The sequence below is a fragment of the Alligator mississippiensis genome, chromosome 11, assembly GCF_030867095.1.
Source record: "Alligator mississippiensis isolate rAllMis1 chromosome 11, rAllMis1, whole genome shotgun sequence".
NCBI classification, from domain to species: Eukaryota; Metazoa; Chordata; order Crocodylia; family Alligatoridae; genus Alligator; species Alligator mississippiensis.
In genome coordinates, this window is record NC_081834.1 from 946873 (window position 1) to 969131 (window position 22259).

Sequence of the window (22259 nt, forward strand, 5' to 3'; positions counted from 1 at the left end):
ATTTGGCAGGTGCAGATACAAGATTTACAGGTCCGTAATCCCCAGGGTCATCCCCACAGACTTCTTCAAGGATAAGAGCCACATTGGCTACCCACCCATCCCCGAGCGCAGAGGCTGTGCATGCTGCGTCCGTGCAGGTTTGCAAGAGTGGCTCCGCTCCTCTTTGCTCCATCAGAGCCTCGCACCTCTGCTTCCAAGAGCGCCGTATCGGTGTCACCACACACGGGGGTCTGCAAACCCGGCCAAACTTCCTACCTTGCCCCACACTCGACAACATTCAGACCCAGTTCATCTACCTCCGCTTTCCTACAGTAACATTAGAGGTGACATGAGAAGGAAGAAAAGAAAAAAAGGGCGGGGGGGATTATGTTCTGTTTTTCATTCTTTAGGATGTATGCAAGTGTTCAGGAGGCCTGACATTTAACCAGGCCTTTTCCTCCTGCTGTTTCCCCCCACCAGAAATCTTATGGGGTTTTGTTTGTCCTGGAATCCTCTATAGAAATGTGGAAAAATGGAAGGATTATGACACAACACCCGCTAAGCAAAACATGAACTGTTTGGGGGCTTGTATTTAGGGTGATTCAACTTCGTTTGCTGCTAAGAGTTATTTTAACTCAAATGCACGACACACAGTTGGGAGCAAAGACCTCTTTGCTAAGGATTCAAAACAACCCCCCCCACACCCCTGGCCTCGTCCAAGCTAACCCGCACCAAAATCAAGGGAGATCGGAGCTGATGGTCTTTTTATTTCTAAAAATAGAAAACCAGCACACCACAACCCACTCCCCGAAGATGCCCCTTCCCAACACAGTTTCACGCCGTGCCCGCTGCCGCGCAACTCCTTTAAAGAAGCTCACTTTCAGGGGAAAAGAAGAATGAATCCACACGTGGGACAGAGGGATTCAGCCAACCTACCGCAATGTCAACACTGCTGGGCCTCATCACAATTTGTCCAGGAGGAGAGAAGCAGGGAACAGGAGAACAGGGCAGAACACCATAAATAAGGAGTTCCCCCTGGGACCGAGCCGCCCGCTCCTACACACGGACCCAAGGCGAAGCCCCCAGGCAGGAACGCCACGGACGGTCGGGGCCCAGGGCCTCTACTGCAGGAAGGCAATAAAAGAAACTACTGCAGCTACAGGTCTTTAAAACCAAATCAGCCGATCGCTATGGCTGCCTTTTTCCATGCAAGAAACCTTGAGCATCTGTGTCTGAAACAGCACCATCTAGGTCTTTCAGACCATTTCACGTGCCGTCACCAGCACGCATGTGGCAGCGGTACCTACAGAGCGAGGAGGCCAGGCTCCCGTGTGCAAGGCAGCGCACAACCACGCGATGCGACGGACCTGCCTGAAAGGTCTCCCAGCCTCCGGGACAAGGCGCAGCAATGGGCGGCGCAGGTACGGAGCGGGCTGGGGAAGAGCAGGACGAGACGGGGCACTAACAGTCCCGGGCTAGGAGCGACGCAGAGCGGGTCGGGAGCAGGGAGCACAACCCGCTCCCTCGCTGGTCCAGCCTCTCTCCCCACCCAGCCAGGGTGTTTAAGCACGTGATTAGTTCAGCTGAAGTTAGGCACGTGCTTAAGCAATTTCCCAATATAAAATTTATACAGAAAAAACGACACCTTTATCACCACGTAGAACAGTTGTCTCAACAGCACGTGTAGCGAGCTTTTCATTGTAGTATACGAATGCTGCCGATGCCGTTGCTTACTCATTCACACAGTGCTTTTGTCAACCCGTTAAAACCTTGTAATTCTCACTCTTCCCGTCTCCAAGGTGTATTTACGCAACTAGTTTGCAAGTCACAAATCCTTTATGTCTTTTAGCCTAATACAATCACCAAAACACATCCTAATGATTCAACCAAACACAAACTAAGTGGGAGGCAGTCTTCCTCAGTGAGGAAAAGGTTACCTGCAGGCAGCGAGCGACACCGCGGATGGCATAACTACCTATTTCTGCTTACCTTGCCTCTGGGCAGAATTCACGACCGATTGATACGAATACGAATGGCGCGTGTCAGTCTAAGCACGCTCGCGATGCGTTTGTTCGGCCGGTGTGCGAAGCGCCGAGCTCGATTACAAAAATCGCCCTCCTTTCTGACCGTCGATATTTCCTTGCCCGAGGATTTCCAGCGACCTAGTCACCTGCCATATAGCTCCACAGACTTTGTATTCAAAGGTCGGAAGGCCGGGTTCCCAACAGAAAGGGCCTGGGAGCGAAGAGGTCGGGAAGGGGTGCTGCCAACATGTGGTCACTTCTGAACAGCTCCAAAGGAGACACGAGCCAGGGCTGCCTCCCCGCCCCTTCCGAGCTGGTGCGGGGGCACGGGATGCGTGTCCCGCAGCCGGGCAGGAGGGAGCCCGGCACCCGCGCTGGCACGAGGCCGGTGCCGTTAGCCCGGGTTAGGCCCCGAGCCGAGACAACTTCACGAGACACACCGCGGCGTCCTGCCCCGCCCGCCAGCGCAGCCCTGGTGTAGACAGCGCCCCGCGCCGGCCGGCCGGCCGGCCCGCCTGCCCGGCCACCACCCGGGGTGCGGGCCGGGCCGGGCAGCGCCCCCGCGCAGGGGCCGCGCTCGTCCTGCCAAGGTCCCGGGGGGCGGCGCGCCGTGGGCAGGGCAGGGCCGGGGCCGCGGCCGCCTCTCCGCCGCGGCTCGCTCCCGGGCCCGAGCCCGAGCCCGAGCCTCCCGCGGGCACCTGTGCGGCGGCAGCGCACCCCGCCGCCCGCGGAAAGTTTGCGGGGAAGTTGCGGGCCCCGCGCCCCACTCACCCGGCGCGGATCCGCAGCGCGGCGGGGATGCGGCGGCGGCTCCTCCCGCCCCGGCGCTGCCGCTTCTCTCGCTTTTGTTTTCTCACTTCCTCCCCGTGCGCCGGGAGCGGCGCCTCCCCCCGGCCTCCGGGAACAAAGCTCGGATCGGGGGCGGCTCCGCTCCGCCCGACGGCCGCCGGTGAGTGCCCGCGCACCGCGCCTCCCCGGCCCGAGCCGCGACAAGGCGGGCCGCCCTCTCGGTCGCAGGCTCGTCCCTGGGCCGGCGCGGCACCCGCCCAGAGCCTGGGCCCGCACGGCGTGCTGCGGGAACCCGCGGTGCCCCTGGGCCAGCGCCGCGTCCCCCTGGTTTGCGGGGCCCGCGGTGTCCCCGAGCCGGCGCGTCGTCCCACTACTTCGCAGGTTGTTCGTCAGCCAGTGCAGCGTCCCGTTGGTTTGCAGGGCGGCGGGTTGTCCCTGGGCCGACGCGGCGTCCCCCTGGTTTGCGGGGCCCGCGGTGTCCCCGAGCCGGCGCGTCGTCCCACTACTTCGCAGGTTGTTCGTCAGCCAGTGCAGCGTCCCGTTGGTTTGCAGGGCGGCAGGTTGTCCCTGGGCCGACGCGGCGTCCCCCTGGTTTGCGGGGCCGCGGGTTGCTCCCGATCCCTTCGTGCTGAGCCACCCCTTCCCCTGCTTGTTGCCTGTGGCAGACCATGCAGCTACCAGGTGAGTAAGGAAGGAAGATTTAATGCAACCAGCACGTGATTCGTGGAGTGCCAGCAGGACGGGGGGTATTTCGGAGGTCCCCACCACACCGCAGAGCTCTTGGCATGCCTTGTTTCTGTCGCTACCACCTTTGCCCATGGTAATAATTAATAACAGCAAGAACAAGCTGCATTACTTCATTTCTGCTGTTAATAATATACAGCCGACACTTGCCCAGAGTTGGAGTTTCCCTAACTTACTGGCATGGCCTAGATAATGCCTCTTGTAAATGAACTTAATCTCACGGTTGCCATGATGTGTGTGGTAGGAGCTTGCTCAACACGGTTAGGAAGCCATACTGTGGATTTTAGTTTGGGCTGGGGCTGAGGCTGCCCCTGTGCGTGTGTGACGATGACACCTTTGTCATGTCCTATGCTGGGGCATTGCCTAGAGCTCCCCGTCAGGGCCGCGCTGCCCTTGGTAGTGGACACGCGCACATTAAAATGGTGGTGCCCACCTCAAAATCCCTGACCGGCTTTACCTGGAGCAAGCTGAGGCTGAGACTTACCGTTTTTCCCGGTGAGGGTGTCCCAGCCTGGGTGGTGAACAGGCTTGCTTGGTTTCCAGAGATCTGAGAGCACTGTCCCGAACAGCCACCAGCGACCGGAGCTGCAGAACAGATGCTGGAGCGGACGGAGAATCAAACCTCGTGGAGGAGCTGGAAGAAGGAAGCAGCAATTAGGGGTAGTGATTAGAAGTTGGGGGGAGTCAGCTCTCACAACCCGGTAACAGGAGTGACGGATAGCCGGCGTGGGCCCCCAGGGACCCCCTCGGGTACAGGTGAATGGCCCGACTCAGCTGTGTGTCTCGGCCAGCAACCACGAAGAAGGCCTCTGCGATTCAGAGGAGAAACACAAGCCTCATCAGCTTCCTTAGCGGAAGGCCCCCTTGCGACCCGAGCCTCTGCAGCAATGAATGACATGCGCTTGCACAACTTGTCCACCTCGTACGGACGCAGGACGTGGCCAGTAACCTGGAGGAGGGCGAGAAGACTGTGAAGTGGGCCTGGAGAGCTTGTGCAAATCGAGCATGGGCCAAAGCACCTCAGCTTCTGCCACTGCAATAGTCCAGGCTCCCCAGGAGGAGGGCAAAAGCAGGCAGAGTTTTCGCCACCCAGCAAGAAGCTTTGCCCCAGCAGCGACTCCAAAGTTACGAGGGTGCAATGGAGAGGTGTAAGGAACGGAGAGGTTAAAGCACAGGGGATATGGGGCGAAGAGGTCCTGGCCAGCAACCAAGAAGAAGGCCTCCGCAATTCAGAGGAGAAACCTAAGCCGCAGGTTCCGTAGCAGAAGGCCCCCTGCAACCCGAGCCCTTGCCGCTGCAGTGGTCATAGCTCCTGAGCACAGCTCGCTTTGTGGCCGGCAACGATTCCCCAGTTAGAAGGGAAGAAAGCCTCTACCGTTCAAGTATTACACCAAGGGGAAGCCTCAGCAGTGCTTGTGGCCAGCAACCAGGAGGAGGAAGTAATACAAGTTCAGAAACCAGGTTCAGGAACCAGGAGGTGAGCATTTCCTTCACCCGCTCAGGGAAAGAGACAGGGAGGGTGGGTGCATAATCACCTGTCTTACGCTCCGTATCTGCTTTCTCGTCCTAAGGAATCGAACTGTAATTATAAGTCTATATATAGTAGTATATATAACATAGGTCTATATCATACAGTGGCTACATAGATATGGTGGAGGCCCAGGATGTGTGACGTGTGCAGGGTGATAAGGCAGATCTACTTGCTTTGAAATGCTGTGGTAAGGAACTGAACCGTTACAATCATTATTATTGTACACTAAATCATCATTAATATTACTGTTTCTATAAACTCTGATTAATATATTACTATTGGAATTGATAGCTGCCTTCTATTATTAGTATTACCTGTTATTATATTATAAGTCTATATCAGGCAGGATGAAAGTCAGCTCTGATGATTATGCATACTAGTTCAGCTGTTGAGAGAATGAATCCTGAAGGAAGTGTTGTCAGCCTCCTTATTTTCTCTTTCTTTCTTCCCTTCTCTTTCTGCCTCTTGTCACATCGACAGGGATCGATCAGCCTGCAGCTAGCGGTGGAAGGGGATCTGAAAAGCAGAGGGAGGGAGGATTAAAAGAGCATAGGAATTTGTCCTGGTGCCTCCTGTGCACCGCACGTACCGTCCTGCACGCCCCTACGTTCCAGCAGCCCCATTTGCACTACACAGTGCCCCCCACCCCCGACCAGAGCTGACCCTAGCAGGGTGCAGGGCGGTGGGTACTGACGGTGGCGGGCAGCGTGGCCACCCCGGCATGGATGCAAAGGGGGCACCACCACTCGGCGCCGCTCGCCCTGCCTTGACCCTCCACCATCGAAACCGCTGCAGAAGGGGTCTTGTCCGGGGCGGGCGCACGCAGGAGCAAAGGCAGCGGCACCCCAGGCTTGCCCCCCAGGCCCCCACATTACACCACTGGTGCAGGGCCTTGGGCAAATTACTGCCCCCCCCCCGTGTGCCGCCACAGCAGTGGCAGGGGAGGGGAGTGGGTGAGCGTCCGGATGCGAGGCCGGCACTGGCGCTGAGGAGTCGCCCCGTCTGCTCTGCCCATCTCTACGGGGCCCCCAAAGCACTGGGCCTGGGGCAGTCGCTTGTATTCGCGCCCCCCTAGGGACGACCCTCAGGGCACAGACAAGTGCCAGGTGTCCCTTACCAAAGGTGGCGTGTAATAGCACATCGCCGCGTCCTCTTTCGAGTCACGAGTCGCAGAGGTGCGGGCATCAAATATCACTCAAAGCTTCACTGCTCCCCACTTGATCAGCCTGCAGTCTTCTCGAAGCCTGGATTCGCATTGCTGTGCCCCCCCCAACCTCCCTCGTCGATGCAGCGAACCCGCACCCCGACCTCTGCTCCCCAAATTTATAGTGCTTGAGCGGGGAACCTCTCCCCCCCCAGGCAGCCTCGTTTTGGTGTGGAAAAAAACCAGACAGTCTGGTGCTGGGCTGGGAAAGAGCACAAAAAGAAGCTGGAAAGGTTTGCAAAGTCCCTAGTTTGTGTGCAAGCAAAGCGGGTTTTAAACCCCACGCCGCTCCCCCACCCACGGCCTTGCTTTGGTTTTCCAGAAGGAAGGCGAAGGCGCCTGGCGGGAAAGGAGCGCGAAAAGAATCCCGCTAAAACGCATTTTCAAAGTTTCCGTCTAGGGAAAATGCAAGGAAGGGTTGTGAAGGGTGAGCCAAAGAGCCTGAAGGCATGAGCCCCTGCCTTTGCAAAGTGGCTGGTGGCTTGCAAAAAAGTAATCCAGTAATCCGCTGCTGCGGGGTGACACACCAGCCAGGCTTTGCAAAATGCCAGCGCTTGTGCGTTGTGACCCAGCCAGGCAGCCCCCCCGTTTCCCTGCGGAGCCCCCCGTGTACCCGTGCAAGAGAGATTGCCAACCCCTGCCCCCGGCGCCACGCAGGAAGCAGCAGGACAAACGAACAGAGGGAAATGAACCCGAACAATGAACAAAATCCACCTTCGCAACCAAGCAGGGTAAGGGTGGATGTGGAGGTAGACACAGGAAGCCAGGAAACCAGGAGGTTTTATTGTTTGCAACCCAGTATTGCAGCAGTTACTTGGGCTGCTTTGCCGTCACCCCCCGTGACTCTGAACCACCCCTGAAATGCAGCGGCACCCTCCTGGCCCTGCTGGCAGGCGTAGGGCCCCGCGGTGACCCCGCTGAGTTAGGGGGACAGGCTCCGCTGTGATTCTCCGCTTGTCTTGCAGAGAGGCAAGGTGAACGGACTGACTTCCCTTTCGGGCGTCATACCCGTTCATTGAAGTCGTTCTGCACACTCTGAAAGGCATCCTTGCAAGGGTCGTGTGACCTCTGATTCAGCACGGGACTCCTCGACCACGTCTTTCAAATCCTGCATGGTGTCTCACGCTTGCTTGAGGATGCAGTGACTCACGGAGCAAGCCACGTTTTCAAAAATGTTCCAGAAACATCTATAAAACAATTCACAACACACTGCCAAAAGCCGCAGGTGGCATCACACGGATTGATGGTGCACCTGGGCAGGGAATGGGAGGGTTGAAATGGGAACCCCCCCCCTGGAAACTGTATGAAGAGCCATGGGGCTGGGCATGCTGGGAAATGTAGTCCAAAAATAAAACAACCAGGAAAACAAAAAAGCCAGTGCTCGCCACCACCATCATCATCATCGACAGCAATCGCCAATCGACCAGACGGCAACAAACGCCCGCCCGCTATGCTTATGATATACCAGTTATCATAGCAGCTATAGTTAATGAAAGAAAAAAACCAACCATATACTTGTACCATGGTGGGATGGGAAGGGAAAGGAACGGGCGGGGAGGATTCACACGGCTTGTCTTTGGGATTGGGACAGGGTCTTTGGGATCGCGTACTGATGGAGAGAGACTGGACCGACCGAGCATAGGCGGGTGCAAGGGCCAAGGATTTGGGGGTGACTGCCCAGGGGAGACTCCCAGTGAGAGTCCGGGGGTGGCGGTTCACATGCGTTAGGAAAGACATTGCAGGGGTAAGTTGGTATTTGACTCCCTCAACTGAAATCTGGGGGGAATGACACACGGGGGCTTAACTCGCTTGAAAGCGCCATTCGTGCAAACAAAAATGTGCTGCACCAAAAAAAAGTCGCATTAACATTTTCAGGTGGTCTATATTAATGCCCGTGTCATCCACACACTCTCAAAGCTACCTGAGAACAGCGGAGGCTCTCACCTCCATGCACGTATGAGAGATCAATAAAAGTCTGCTTTCGTGGCGTGGGCGATGCAGAAGGTTATAAATGGAGACGGCAGCAACTTGGCTGGCTGGATGTTTTCAGGTAAAGAGTCCAGTCTCGACGGAGGCAACTAGAACGGAGCAAATTTATCACAGCTGACAGTTTATTTGAGGAATTTCTCCTCCTCTCCTGCCTCCAAACAGACGTGGCTTCTTCCTTTTGTTGCTGTGGCTTCATGCCAACCTGTGTCAGCCCACAGGTGGGTATGCCCGCAGCGTCCAATACCCGCCAAACACCTTGTGGGACTGGTCAGCTAAAGAGAAGGCAGGGTAGAGGTGCACCTTATGGACTAACTAAGTCAGCTGCATAGACTGCCCTGAGAAGAGCTCGGGGGCCGTTTCAATCCGGTAGTGCTACTTCTGCTCTCCAGGTGGCTCACGGTGAAACCCGTGGTGCTTGGAGGCACCGTGCACGTCTGACACGAGCATGCCTGCCGACGCACATTCGCACTAGTGCTTGTGACCCTTTCTCTCTCTCTGAACTTTGTCATGAATGAATCTCTCGTGTCAATATTTGCAGAAGCCGGAAGGATCACAACTGCTGCTGACGCCGATTCATTGATTTCCTTCAAACAAATGATCCCCCTTCCATGCCTGTGCAGACGTCAGCCGTCTCCCAAAGCAAAGCTGTTCAAATGGGAAACGGACCGGGGCACGGAAGAGCGTTTCAGGGGGCTTCAAGGGAAGGAGGGGAGAGAGAGGCTGGCACCACAGGAGGGGCAGAGAAGCGTTCTGTTAAACACACGAGCATGGGGACGCCGTGCACGGGGACCCTGCTAGTGTGTCAGGAATAAATAAAAATAGCCGGGGGGGCAGGACACGCGCAGGGACTAGGCACTGACTCGTGGTCTCGAGAAGATAACGTGGTGCTGTGCCCCCCTCCTCATCCTGCCAGAACAGGGCATTCGGTGCGATCGGGAGGCTTCAGGGAGCAGCCCCCACCAGCAGGTCGCTCCATGCCCTTCCTCTGGCCATGGACGGCTGGTCCGGCCCGACACGGCAACTGGCTTCTGGTGCGGCAGGGAGCCTCGACGCCGCAGAGCGACGATGGCGGGACGTGGGCGCGGAGCAGCACGGAGGTGGAAGGAGGGAAGGCGTCGAGCCAGGGCCGGGCGGACTGGCGGCAGTGGGAAATGTCAGGCAGGCACGGGTGCCTCTTCCAGGCCCCTTCCTTCTCCATGGACCACGCTGCGGAGGGGCTGGGGCTGCCCGTCCGTGTCGTGCCCCGCTGCACGCTCTCCCCACAGCCTCCTCCGAGCTCTGATCTCAGCCACTATTGCTCCTCCTCCTCCGGGCCCAGCTCCATCTTCCTCCCACACGCTTTCGTTGTCGCCAGTCTTCTCGCTCTGCTCTGACTCGGTGTCTGTCTGCTCCTCGACCCCAGATGCCCGTGAACCGCTGTGGGGCCATGTCCGACCGCAGCGGGCACGTGGAGGGGCAAGGCCCTGGCTGGCCAGGCCACCCCCACGTAGCAAAGCACTGAAGCCCATGCGTACTTTGTAGTGCATGCTTCCTTCCCGGCTTACCTCGGGGGAGATGCACGGGGGTGACCCCCGTGCCCGCAAAGAAGTGTGCAGGGCTGCAGGGAGGCCAGCGGGACGCGCCCAACTCCCACCGAAGCTGATGGGAGTTTTGCTGCTGATTTGAATGGGAATAGGGCTGGGTCCTTTGCTGCCACTTTTCAGAGCTGTGTGGGTGTGTTTCGGGGCAACTTGCACAGTTTCCTGCTTGCCGATTGCCACAACATCTGTAGGAGGTTTTCCCCAGCTGGTTTGGAAGGATTGGTTTCTAGTTTTTGGGAGGTGGGGAAAACCCCACAAACCAAACAACTCCAGCCACAGCAGGGAGCGTACTTCTCCATCCCACTGCCCCGCGACAGCTGAGGGGCCTTATCTCACACTTTCCAGCATGCAAATTGTCTCTTGGCTGACTTGGAGCGTGGAAAGCTTCAGCCCGGGAAGGAGAGCTCTGCCCCAAGTCACCAGCACGTGAACTGGAGCTGGGGCGCAGCAGCTCTCCCCGGCGTGCAGGCGCACGGCTCTAGAGCAGGGATCCTTGACCAGGGAGCCCTGAGACCTTCCCAGAGGTGCCGCGGGGTGCCGCACGGTGCTAGCACTGGTCGAGAGTTCAAACCGAAATCCAGGGGCTGATCTGAGTTCTTTGCAAGAGAAAAACTTCTCTTTTATCTTTCCGTAGGCAAAAAAAGAGTGAAAACAAAGAGCTGGTGTTCTCCGAGGGGTGCTTTGAGTCTAAAAAGGTTGAGAGCCGCCGCTGCAGAGGAAGTGAGTCCTGACATTAGCTCCTCTCCTGCCCCTCATTTGTCTTGGCTGACCCCTCCTGTCTCCCACTGGCTGGGTGGATCTGTTTTTCTACGGTGCGAGGGTGCACAGAGCCTTCGGATGGGCCAGGGTGCAGAGCACAGCCCCGAGCAGTGACGTCAGGCCTGGGTTTGATCCCAAGAACACACAGGGCATTCGAGGCGGCAGGCTGCACCTCTCCACCCCACTGCTCTTCTCCAGGGGACCAGTTCAGAGCCTTGTTTGGATCTGGGTCTGCCTGGATTGCAGCATCAGCGACCAGCAGCTTGCGCAGCCAGGGCTCAGGTTTAACCGTCCAGGGTGCATCGTGGTCCCACTGGTTTTCTAGCCCTGCTCCACAGTCTTTTCCAGTGAAGTAGGGGTGGCTGCAAGGGCCCAGTACTTCTCCATCCCTTCTCCAGGGATGAGTGCAGTCACTCATCCCTCCCCATCACTTGCCCTGCTGTCTGCTGGGGAGGGGTAGGCAGGTCCCCCGGAGCAGGAAGGGGGCATGGCATGGTTCTCCTCGGGCTCAGGCAGACATCCCAGGGATGCTCACTGCATCGCCACCCGGCTGCCTTCAGCTCCGCAAGGGCTAGAAGCGCCCTTTGTCAATGACTGGACACCACAACTCTGCAGGAGCATTTTGGATACAGAGCTGGTCCAAGAAAAGAGATCACCCTAAGACATCCTTGCCCCTCACATCGTTGCTGGGCCATCACCGTTACAACATCACTCTTCCGCTACCTTTTTCAATGCAAGCAGGGACTGCGATGTAATCACAACCCGGAGCCGGGGCTGTAGGCATGGGCTCACAGTGCCGCTATCCTCCCCGGGACCTCGGTGTGGAGTTCCCTGGAGCAGCCCCTCGTGCATGTAGGCGGCCCCAGTGCAGCGCAGGACCAGCAGCAGCTGCCCTTTGCCCCCTGCAGCGGTTGTGTCAGGACAGCTGTGGGGGTCGGGACGGGAGCAGATCCCACCGGCAGCGAGGTCAGATGCCTTCAGAGGAGGACACCTAGCCGTGCTCAGCACAGCGCGCCCAGCTCACCGCTCCCAGGAGGGGAAGGTCCTGCCCCACCTCTTGCAACCTGCTGTTCCCCAATCCCCGCTGACGTGCTTAAAGTTACACACCTGCCTAAGTGCTTTGCTGGGCCAGAGCCTACGTGACCGACAGACCCCGGCAATAGGCCTGTGTGAAGCGGCTAGTATTCGCTTCAGATTTGGATTCGGTGGACAGTGATTCAATTCGGTGATTCGAATCACTGTCCCGATTCAATTCGGCTGAATCTTGTTTGGAGATTCGGCTGCTGCTGAATCTCCGAATGAGCCAGGCCCTTCGCCCGCCCCTCTCCCAGCCTGGCAAGGGCTGCCCCGCCAGCCCCAGCACCCGGCACTTGGGGACCCCCCCCCGACTCACTGGGTGCTGCTGGGCGGGGGTGGGGGGGCGATCTCCGCTGCACCCCACTACCCCATGCTGCGGCCCCCTGACCCGCCCCTCGCTCCCCAGCGCCCCACGGGTGCCCCGCCTGGACCAGCTCCGGCCCTTTAAGAAAAAAACCCTGAAAAAGCCCTGCACTCACCGCTCCTGCCGGCAGGGGTGATCCCCGCTGCCCCCCACTGCCCCGCGCCACGTGGGGGGATCTCTTCAAGCCCCCAAAGCCCCGAGGCCGCTGCAGGAGCGGTGAGTCCCAGGGCTTTTCTCGGGGGTTTTTTCCTTAAAGGGCCAGAGCTGGCCCAGGCGGGGCACCCATGGGGGAGCAGGGAGGAGTCGGGGGGCTCAAGCAGAGCCCCCCATGCAATGTGGGGCAGTGGGGGGCAGCGGGGATCGCCCCCCTGCCCGGTGTCACCCGGTGAGCATGGTGGCTTTTATTTAAAGTACTGGGAGCTGGGGCAGGCGGGGGTGGGGGGGTCGGGGGAGCACGCAGGGATCCCCCCATGGTCCCCTCCCCGCCCCTAGTACTTACCAGCTCGGAGTCGGCTGCAGCCCCCAGGGTCTGCCTGAATCATCAAAGCTCTCCAAATCTTTGGAAAAGATTTGGAGAGCTTTGAATCGATTCAGACCTTTAAATTGGTCCCCTGCTTCGATTCAGATTTGGAGATTCAGCCACTGAATCGGGCCGAATCTCCTCCAAATCGACTCACCACCTGAAGCTTGGTGCAGCCCCACCTGGCAAGGACAGATCAGGAGCCGTGCGCTAACGCCTGGACCAGAGCTCTTGTGGGTCTTCCCCAGCAACTGCTTCCAGACTTTGCCTCCCCACTCCTCTGTTCTTCCCGTCGCTCTTCCTTGTTCCTTGGTATCTGTACCGTGATTTCACTAGGACCCTTTCTTTACAATGACACCGCGCGAGACAGGATCTGTGAGATGTGCTTCATCCCACCGTCCCCCGCCAAAAACCGCGCCTTTAGCACTGCAGCGAGCTGCTGCTCCAGGTGCTGCACTCACATTTTATCCCCCAGAACTCTGTAGACCTCAGCAGAATCCCACCAGGCAGGAATCAGGCCCACCCGCTACTTGCCACGACCACCATAGCCATTAGGTTCCCAGAGGTGATCTGGTGTGAGACCACTCGGGTTTGTGCACACGCTTCTGGACAGCTGGGGGTTCACTAACGTGACCCCGATCACTACGTGCCAGTGGCACAGATGCTCTTCGTTCCATGAGAGGGCACTGACACGGCGGAGTTTGCTTCTGACTTAAGACCATTCTCTTTGGGAGAAGACACTTACTATTCTCCATCAGCTTATGACCATTGTTCTTTGGAACTTACCAACAGGAACTTACCCCAGTTACCTTTTCTCAAGAACATTTTTCCTGCTTTATCTTTGTGTCCAAATACGGGCTATATCATCCTGTCTTTCCTGGAAATCCTGCTGGAGGACCACAGGACTGAAAGGGGCTTTCTCAGCCCGCAGGAAGCAGCCGCGGTGGGTTTGTTCACAAAGAATGTCTTTAGTTGCATAAAAGGTGTTTTCCTAGTTTGGGTTAGTAAAGTTTGGGTTAGTTTGGTGTGACGCTGTCTCTCACCCCATCCTCATCAATAAATTAGGCGACTGTGGCATTGATGCCTGCGCAGATGGATGGGTAAAACATTGGCTGATGGGGCGCACCCAGAGAGGAGTGGTGGACGAGTTGTACTCAACCTGGCGAGATGTGGGCAGTGGGGCACCCCAGGGCTCGGTCCTCAGGCCAGCACTGTTTAACATCTTCATCAGCGACTTGGACGAGGGGGTGGAAAGCACGCTGTCCAAGATTGCTGATGACACTAAGATGTGGGGCGAGGTGGACACACTTGAAGGGAGAGAGAGGCTGCAACTAGATTTAGACAGACTACAAAAGTCGGCAGACGAGAATAGGATGGGGTTCAATGCAGACAAATGCAGGGTGCTGCACTGGGGAGAAGGAATTCACAGCACACATACAGGCTGGGGAGTTCCCCTCTTGAAAGCACAGAGGCGGAACGGGATCTTGGAGTCAATAATGACTCCATGAGCCGCCAATGCCAGACCGCAGCCAGCAAGGCCAGCCAGACCTTGTCATGCATCCAAAGGTGCATCTCAAGCCAGTCCAGAGAGCTGATACTCCCCCTCTATGCGACTTTGGTCAGATCACAGGTGGAGTACTGCATCCAGGTCTGGGCACCGCACTTCAAGAGGGATGTGGCCAGCCTGGAGAGGGGTCAGAGCACGGCTACCCACTTGGTGAGAGGGCAGGACAGGCCCTACGAGGAGACAGAGGGACCTGAACCTGTTCAGCCTCAGCAAGAGGAGGCTGAGGGGGGACCTGGGGGCTGCCTACAAGCTCATTGGGGGAGATCAACAGCAAATAGGCAGAGCCCTTTTCTCCCCAGCACCACCTGGGGTGACGAGGAACAATGGTAATAAACTGATGGAGAGCAGGTTTAGGTTAGAGATCAGGAGGCAATATTTTACAGTTCGGGTGGTCAAAATTTGGAACCAACTTCCCAGGGAAGTGGTCCTCGGCCCTACCTCGGGCAAATTGAAGAGGAGGTTGGATGATCACCTGTCTGGGGTCTTGTGAACCCAGCATTCATTCCTGCCTGTGGCAGGGGGTCAGGCGAGATGATCTGATCAGGTCCCTCCTGACCCGAGCTACTATGACACTATGAGACGTTACAACCAGCACGTTCCAGTTCAACTCAACCTCGAGTTTGTGCAAAGCCCAGGGTGCCGTGTCTGCGGCAGGGATTTAGCGTGCGCTGTTAGAACATACCAGCTAACGCGATAACGCACATCATAGACATGCCCGTCTGGAAAGCAGCTCAGGAGAGGATGTGGCCCAACCCCTGCACGGAGACAGGATCTGGCATACCTAGCTCATTCCTGACAGAGGTTAGTATCATTTGTTCTTAAAAGCGTGGGATGCAGGCGACTCCACCCCTTCTCTTGGTAACCTCCGCCAGTGTTACTGCAAGTCAGAAAGATTTTCTTAATAGCCAGCTTAAAAATTCTTTGCTGCAAAGAAAGCTGCCTTCTTCTTTCCTTTCTCCCTGTCACTGTCCTGATCGTAGCAACTTTCACGTACTGCGCGATGCCTATTGTGTCCCCTATCGCTTCTTCTCCGTTCCAGACTAAACCAACCCAATTCCTTCAACTTTTTATCATGCCTCGTGCTTTCCAATCCTCTTGCCCTCCTTGCTCTCCTCTGGATTCTGTCCAGTTTCCCTACGCTTGCTTGATGTCTGGTGCCCGGAGCTGGACACGGTGCTGAGGCTGCTTCACTGACAAGTACAGCAGAATAATTGGGTCCTATGTCTTACACGTGACACTCCTGTCAATACCTCCTAGACCGAGACTTGCCTTTTTTGCAATAGCATCACATCGTTGACTCGCATTTAACTTGTGATGCACTACAACCTACATATCCACGCTGGCAGTTTTGCTGCCTTGCAGCTCATCTCTCTTGTGGACTGGATTTCTCCTTCCTCCGCCTGGTCCTTTGTGCTCCTTCACATAGTTGTGCTGATTTCGGGCCACCTGTCTAGTTTGCAGCGTCGTTCCTTTTGCATTAAGCCTGCAAAGTCCTCCTGGATTATGACTCTGTCCTCATATGTGCTTGCAGCCCCTCCCTGCCCGGGGTTGTGGGAGCTCTTTGCTCCATCCACCCCTCCAGGACCCCACTTGAACTGCCCTTCCAGCTCAATGCAGGCCATTGGCATGCTCTCAAAGTGTGGTTTCTCTCCTCGTTTTGCACCCAACTTATAGTGACTTCCTTCAGACCATACCCCCATGGTCGCTTCCAAGGATGTCATGTGGGAGAGAGCCAACAGCCTGGCCAGGGTTAGGATATATCACAGTTACAGCTTTCCCCTTCTCCTCGGGGTTAGTTACCTTGTTGGAGAAGAACATTAGATTGATGTGACATCCTTGGAAGCGACCATGGGGGTATGGTCTCAAATGGAAAGGAATGACGCTGCAAACGAGAGAGATGGCCTGTGGCCTGCACACTTGTCCCCATGGCAAAATGAATATTGTTAAACATCTGGTCATAATTAACATTTTTTTGGTGAAAACTGAAGCAAGGGAGGCACTGAATCCATAGTGTCATCCAGTATTGGATCTCTTGTCCTGTTAAGTAATAGAGCTATACTTTCCTTTGTTTCCTTTTGCTTCTAATGTCTAGAGAACCTCTTCGTGTTGCCTTTCACGTCTCTTGCTAATTGTAACTCATTTGGTGCCTTCACCCTCCTGATTTTATCCCTGTGTGCTCGTACTATTCCTTTACAGTCATTCTCAGTCATACGTTTCCACTTTTTGAACAATTCCTCTTTGATTTTCCGGGTCCTTACAGAGCCCCTGAGGCAGACACAGCGGTCACTCCTGATGCTGCCTATTGTTTCTCCACTAAACCACAAGTCAAATGGATCCTAACTGACAGACCCCCAAACCCACCTGGCAATAGGAAAGCCTCATGAAGAGGGGAATTCTGCAGGGCTGGGTATGAGGTCTGAGGCTATGCCATTTTTTCATTCATGATCTAGAAGTCAAGCTAAAATCACCCCTGAGGATGACACGAAGCCCAGAGGTGCGTGTGTAAATAGTGGTGGATTACCTAGAAAAATGGGCCCGTTAAAACATTTTGGTACAGCTGGTTGTGGGTGTCTCTAGGAATAAGGAGACACCTATGTCACGGGGGTCTGTCTTGCGGAACAAGGACCTAACTGGATTTAGGAGAGACCTGACAGTGAGCTCCCAGCGCAGGGCAGCGACAGGCAGGCCCAATACGCTCTGGATGCGTGCTCTGTGCGTGCCGGTAGTTTCACAACAGACTGGCTGCTCACAATCTCTTGCACAGCCTCAGGCTGCCCTCAGCTTTCATTTACGTTCCTGCAGTGTTTGTGCGTGGAGAGCGTGTGCGCAGCGCATACGCACGGCACCCCAACAGGACCCCCGCACCGAACCAGGGACGCAGCCTGGGATCAAGGGCTTTGCTGCTTCCCCATGGAAAAGACAGACCGCATGGGTGACCCACGGGAGCTGAGTGTGGCAGCTCTCACTGGGGTGGGGGTGACCTTGCATCTTCCCAGGAGGCGAAGAACAGCCTGGGAAATCCAACTGGGGCTGTGCTTAGACGGGCACGTCTGACAGCTGGGCTTGAGCTCCTGCTTTCCCGTCCCAGGAGGTCTTTGTCAGGCAGGCTAGCTGTCTCCTCAAGCAGCTAGCACGCATTCCCCTTGGGCCGCTCTTCCCCAAAGCTGCAGTGGATCCTTGGGTGCATAAACGGCGGCAGCTCTCCTCTGCAGCCTGAGCCCCAGAGCGCAGCGGGCTGCTCCTGGCACCTGTTGGAGCAGCCCAGCCCAGCGCTCTGCACGCTGCAGGGGACAAAGGTCCTGGGGAATGAGGGCCCTTGGCTGGCATCAGCCTGTGAGAAGGGAAAGGACTGGCTGGGCCAGGCCTGGTTTGCATCTCAGCTGTGGGATAACTTGGGGGGGGGGAGAAGGGGAGTGGGCTACAGTAAGATGCAGCACATTTGCACCCAGGCAATAAACTGCTGCTGTCCCTGCCTGCGCGGGGCCATACAAGATGGGGTAGGGGCTGGTCACTGGTTTGCTTCCAGTCGCTCCCATCACAGATGGGCCTGGAGCAGTTCTGATGCTGCTGGGAAGCTGCAGCATGGGGGTAGGTTGCTGGGGTGGTCGACGTGCTGCTGCACCTCTGCGCGTGGGAGCACGGAAGATGCACCCAGGCAGGTTTCCAGAGCTTGGTAACGGCCTGCTCGCCTCACCCGTGGGGAGTGCAGCTGCCACTGCAAACTGCTGCCAGGCCACCGGCCTCGGGGAGCTCCCAGCAGCTTGGTTCAGCTCCAGGAAAGGGCCAGTGCTGGGGGGCGCAGAGACCCAGCGAGTGCCTCCGGGCTGAAAGTGCATTGTAACCTTGTCGCATCAGCCGTCCGCAGGGCGAGCTGCACACAAAGGCTGTCCAGAAAGCACTGCTCTGTGCTCACAGAGCCCCATTCTCTGTCCACAATGGGCTCCCTTCCCCCGTGCAGGGGCTGCCCGGGCTGCGGGAACACCGACCCCTTTATCCCCGAAACAGCAGGCCCTGGATAGGCAGAGGGGTGACAGCCCGCTCTCTCGCCGCTGATGTATGCGCCGTGCACTGGGGTGCAGGGGCTGCTCCCCCAGGCTGATCCCTGGGGACCAAGAGACGGGGGCTCGTGCAAAGGCGCCGAGACACTTCACACACCCTTGTGTGACTGGTGTCTCACCATGCACAGCCATCCGTAACGGCCTCCACGGGTGTGCAAGACCATGCTCACGTGCCTGCAGCTGCGGGGGAATGTTTCCTCCCTCCTTGCTTTGCTTGATCTTGTGGTTTCTTTCTAAGTGCTGGGGGAGATAGGAAGGACGTCATTCCCTCTGGTCCATCTGCTCCACATTCCTCTTGCAGCCGCCCAGGCCAGGAGGTGCGCACGGCTCCTGTCCGGTGTGCTGCCTGCAGGCTCAGTCTCCCAGGCATCTGTGCAGCGCCTAGCACAGCCGGGCCCAGCCCTTGCAGAAGGCGAAGAAAAGGGGAATGGATGCTGGGAGCACTGGAGGCTGGCACATGGCCTGCGCCATTTCTCTCTTCTCTAAGCGTCCACTTTGCTGGGCGTGGGGGCACCCGGACTGCCCCCGGCTGCTGCCCCTGACCCCCTCGCCCAGCTCGGTCAACCACACGCTATGGACGCGCCCGGGCTCTGCTGGCTTCTCCGCTCTGGGGTCGCCCCATACAGGGTGGGCGGCTCCATTATACAGGGCTGCCCGCACGCGGCTGCATGGCTCCCAGGTGCGCCCAGGGCCAGGCCGTGTCCCTGCCCCACAGGGCCCTCGGGCTGGGGTGCTTGACAGGGACCCCCAGGTGCTCAGGCCTCAGCTCCCACAGCGCTGTGGCCTCTCCCTGCTGCAGGACTCCCCCCCCCGCCTTACCCTGGCACTCAACGCCCTGCCCAGCACAGGCGGGCGCTGTCCCTTTAAGGGGCGCGGCCGGCCCCCTTCCGGCCCCGCGCTACAGTGTTGCGGCCATGATCCGCGGCGCGGGCGGCGCGGGTTCGAGCCCCCGGCCCGTGCACTGCGAGCAGCTGCCGGCGGCCTGGGCCTCGCGGGCGCTGCAGGGGTACGGCCCGGCCGGGGGGGCCCTCCCCTTGCCCCTGCCCCCTTCCCCTGCCCCGGCCTGACCCGCCGTGCTCTGCCCGCAGCGGGCCCGGGGCGCTGCTGGACGGGGAGCTGGTGGCCGTGTCCCGCCACGCCGTGTCGGAGCCCGGCGGCAGGAGGGTGAGCGGGGCTGCTGGCGGGGAAACTGAGGCAGGCGCCACCGCCTGCGCCCCTGGAAGCCGGCAGGGCTGCGGTGCTGGTGGGCTCCGGACCCCGGCCCAGGCGTGGCAGTCGCTGACCACGGCCAGGGCCACGGGCTCGGGGCGGACGTGGGCGCGAGGGGGATGGGAGCAGGAGAAAACCCAGGTCGCTGTCCCTGCCGTGGGGCACGGGCCCAGGTGAGATGGGCTGGGGCTGGCCGCGTCTGGTCTGCTGGGCTGGGCGGCGAGTGACCGGGCGCCGGTGTCCACCCGGGGCTGCAGGAGACATACCACGTGCTGTACGTCCGGCCCAGCCGGATCCATCGCCGCCGCTTCGACCCCAAGGGCAAGGAGATCGAGCCCAACTTCAGCAACACCAGGAAGGTGAACACGGGCTTCCTCATGTCATCCTTCAGTACGTATCGCTGCTCCCCGGGGCCGTCTCCACACCCCTGCCCCGCCACGGGCAGCCCCGGGCCTCCTGCTCTTCAGTTCTGGAGCAGGGGCGAGCTGCCCCTTGGGAACGACCTTTCTGGCCTCCCCCGGCCCCGGTGCTGCGGCAGGAGGGATTCGCGAAGTGCAGGTCTCCTCTGCCCTTGGCACCTTGCTCCCAACAGGGCTAGGGCCTGGCCCCAGCAGGCTCTCTGGCCTGGATGGTGAGACGGGTGCCCAAGGCATGGGGGCAGGGGGCACAGGTCTCTGCAGCCACTTGGAGATGTGAGCTGGGCTTGAGCCTGTCTGTTAGCCCCAGACAGTCCCAGCAAGCCAGGCTGGACGTGGCTCTGCAGCCCATGGTGTGGCCACTAAGGCACACGTGGTCTGCAGAGCCACATGGGGTGCACCGTCGGAGCCCTGACGTCTCCGCAGTGAGGTGGGGCTGCAGGCTCCAGGCCTGCCGCAGGGGTACCCATCGTTCCCCGTGCTGGGGGCGCTGGGCTTTGGGTGCGGGGGTTCCCATGCACTTGTGCTTGCACGTGGCAGAAGTGGAAGCCAAAGGAGACACAGACCAGCTGTCGCTGGAGGAGCTGATGGGGCTGGTGAATAAGCCGGAGCTGGTGAAGGTGACGGGGTGCCACACGCCCAGCCAGACCGTGGCCTTCTGGCTGCCAGAGGCAGAGATGAAGAAGATGGAGCTGGAGCTGGGGACAGAAATCCGGCTGAAAACCCGGGGTGATAGCCCCTTTGTGTGTGAGTGCCTCCCGCGCCTCCCTGCCCAGCTCTGCTCCTCCCTCCTGCCTGCTCCTGCCTGGGGGTGGCAGTTGCAGCGCTGCAGGGGGTAACTCGGGGCATGCTTGTGGCCTCTCCGTGGGCCCCTTCACCAGCCACAGCTGCCTTGGTCCTGGGGTGGTCCTAGGCCCTCCTGAAGCCCCTGACCCGCCATGCACCTCTTCTGATGTTATTCATGGCCAGGGGGCAGGGAGAGAAGCTGCAGGCGGTGGGGAGGGGATGACCCCCTACCTTCCTGAGGCCGGCTGCTCAGTGGGGTAGGGGGGGCATCCCTCCTCCACAACCCCCGCACTCAGACCCTTTCTTCCGTGCAGTCTCTCTAGCCAAGCTGGACGCAGGGACAGTGACCAAGTGCAACTTTGTTGGTGACAGTCAGGTCGGAGCTTCCTGGACAGACAACATCCTGGCTAAGAAACCACAGGGGGGGGCAGCGGCTGAGCCCTGTGGGCAGGGGGACGGAGCAGAGGACGACGAGTGGGTAGGTGGGACTGTGTCCCCGTGGCCGTGGGGATGCTCGTGCTGCGGGAAGGAACTCGCGTCCTGGAAATTCCTGCCCCGAGTAAAGTCTGGTCACAGCGACAGGAGAGGCCGGCTGCTCGTGGGGGTAGGGGGCAGCCCTGGGTAGGATCGGTGTGCCGTGCCAGGCCCAGCCCTTCTCCGTCGCCCAGCAAAGGGGCAGGTGCTGCTCAGTGGCTGCTGGACAGTTCCCGTGGCCGGTCACTGAGCGGAGCACGACTGGGAGATCTCACGCCAAACAGCTCTGTGCCTCGTGGAAGCAGCAAGTCGCTGTGGCTGGGGCCTCGTGGCCTGGGAAGAGCTGCTGGACTTCAGTGGGACGGGTCCCCCTTGCCCTGACCAGGCAGCAGGGCTTGGGCGTGGGAAGGCCTCTGTCCTGCGTCAGCTCCGGGCCAGGCAGAGAAGGCAGCGAACGGGGCGGGGAGCTTCCCCGGGCACAGGGCAGCTGTGCTCAGGCAGCTTCTGCCCCGGCAGGGCTCTGTTGGTCTCCCCGCATCGGGCTTCGACCCTGCAGTGTTTCCACTTCCCTATTTCTTTCTGGCTGTCAATCTCCCGTGCCCCGCCGGAGAGTCCCGGCGGGTCTGCAGACAGCAGCAGGAGCTGGGCTCAGCCCTGGCCCTCTCCCCTGCGAGTCCTGTCCCAGCCTGGCCTGTGTCCTGCTGGCTGCAATCCCTTGCTCACTCTGATCTTGGCCTTTTTCCCGCAGGAGGACTGAGCGCGGAGGCTGCCGGAGGAAAGGGCTCCTCCGTTCCCTTCGCCGTGGGCTCGGCAGGCGCCGGGAGAGTGGCGGTGCTGCACGGAGGACCGTGGGCTCGGGCTGGCTGCGGGGCAGCGTCTTCGTCCGCCCCGAGCAGTGACACGGGCCCCGTAACGACCGCTAACGGCAGCATCGCCACGGCTACCGCCGCTTCGTGGGCGAGCGAGGGGCTCCGGGCTCCGCGCCCCTTTCTCCCGCTCACTTTCGGGGTTTCCGTGACGCCATCCCTGCGCTCAGGAATTGTGCCTGCACCCGCTCGCCCGCGCCACGGGGATGCTTGCCCCCTCCCCGTGGCGGAGGGGCCTGCCCCTCGTCTTCCCCAGACGCAGGAGCGGCGGTGCCCCCAATAAATGATGTCATGCGGTGCTGGGTGCTCTGTGCATGGCGCGC

The 22259-nt window shown here is 59.0% G+C and overlaps 2 protein-coding genes across 8 annotated transcripts in view; one reads left to right on the forward strand and one right to left on the reverse strand.

The window, feature by feature from the left end:
- The window catches only part of ZNF710 (zinc finger protein 710), a 57342-nt gene extending 39453 nt beyond the window's left edge, over nt 1–17889 (reverse strand). Inside the window, exons 1-2 of one of the 6 annotated variants that reach the window (XM_059714481.1) lie at nt 17822–17889; nt 4021–5583 (exon numbers count right to left, since the gene is read on the reverse strand). The gene's annotated coding sequence lies outside the window, so the exon portion shown is untranslated. Of the gene's footprint in view, nt 1–1968; nt 2535–2774; nt 2858–4020; nt 5667–17821 lie in introns of those variants that run through there. The other 5 variants (XM_059714483.1, XM_059714480.1, XM_059714484.1 and 2 more) reach the window with 5 other exon arrangements.
- Nucleotides 2831–22234, forward strand: ARPIN (actin related protein 2/3 complex inhibitor). 2 transcript variants are annotated; one of them, XM_059714491.1, is made up of 6 exons: nt 18854–19191; nt 19274–19349; nt 19652–19784; nt 20351–20557; nt 20911–21074; nt 21819–22234. In XM_059714491.1, the coding sequence occupies exons 1-6, from the start codon at nt 18854–18856 to the stop codon at nt 21825–21827; spliced, it is 927 nt and encodes a 308-aa protein (XP_059570474.1). In that variant the 3' UTR covers nt 21828–22234. The 2 variants fall into 2 exon arrangements, with proteins under 2 accessions (XP_059570475.1, XP_059570474.1); XM_059714492.1 differs by lacking the exons at nt 18854–19191; nt 19274–19349 and adding an exon at nt 2831–2952.
- Nucleotides 22235–22259: the final 25 nt, after the last annotated feature.

Coding starts and splice junctions, on each gene's coding strand:
- ARPIN (XM_059714491.1), top strand. CDS start 18,854: ATGGCTCCCAGGTGCGCCCAGGGCCAGGCCGTGTCCCTGCCCCACAGG. Junction 19,350..19,651: donor CGGAGCCCGGCGGCAGGAGG/GTGAGCGGGGCT, acceptor CCGGGGCTGCAG/GAGACATACCACGTGCTGTA. Junction 19,785..20,350: donor CTTCCTCATGTCATCCTTCA/GTACGTATCGCT, acceptor TGCACGTGGCAG/AAGTGGAAGCCAAAGGAGAC.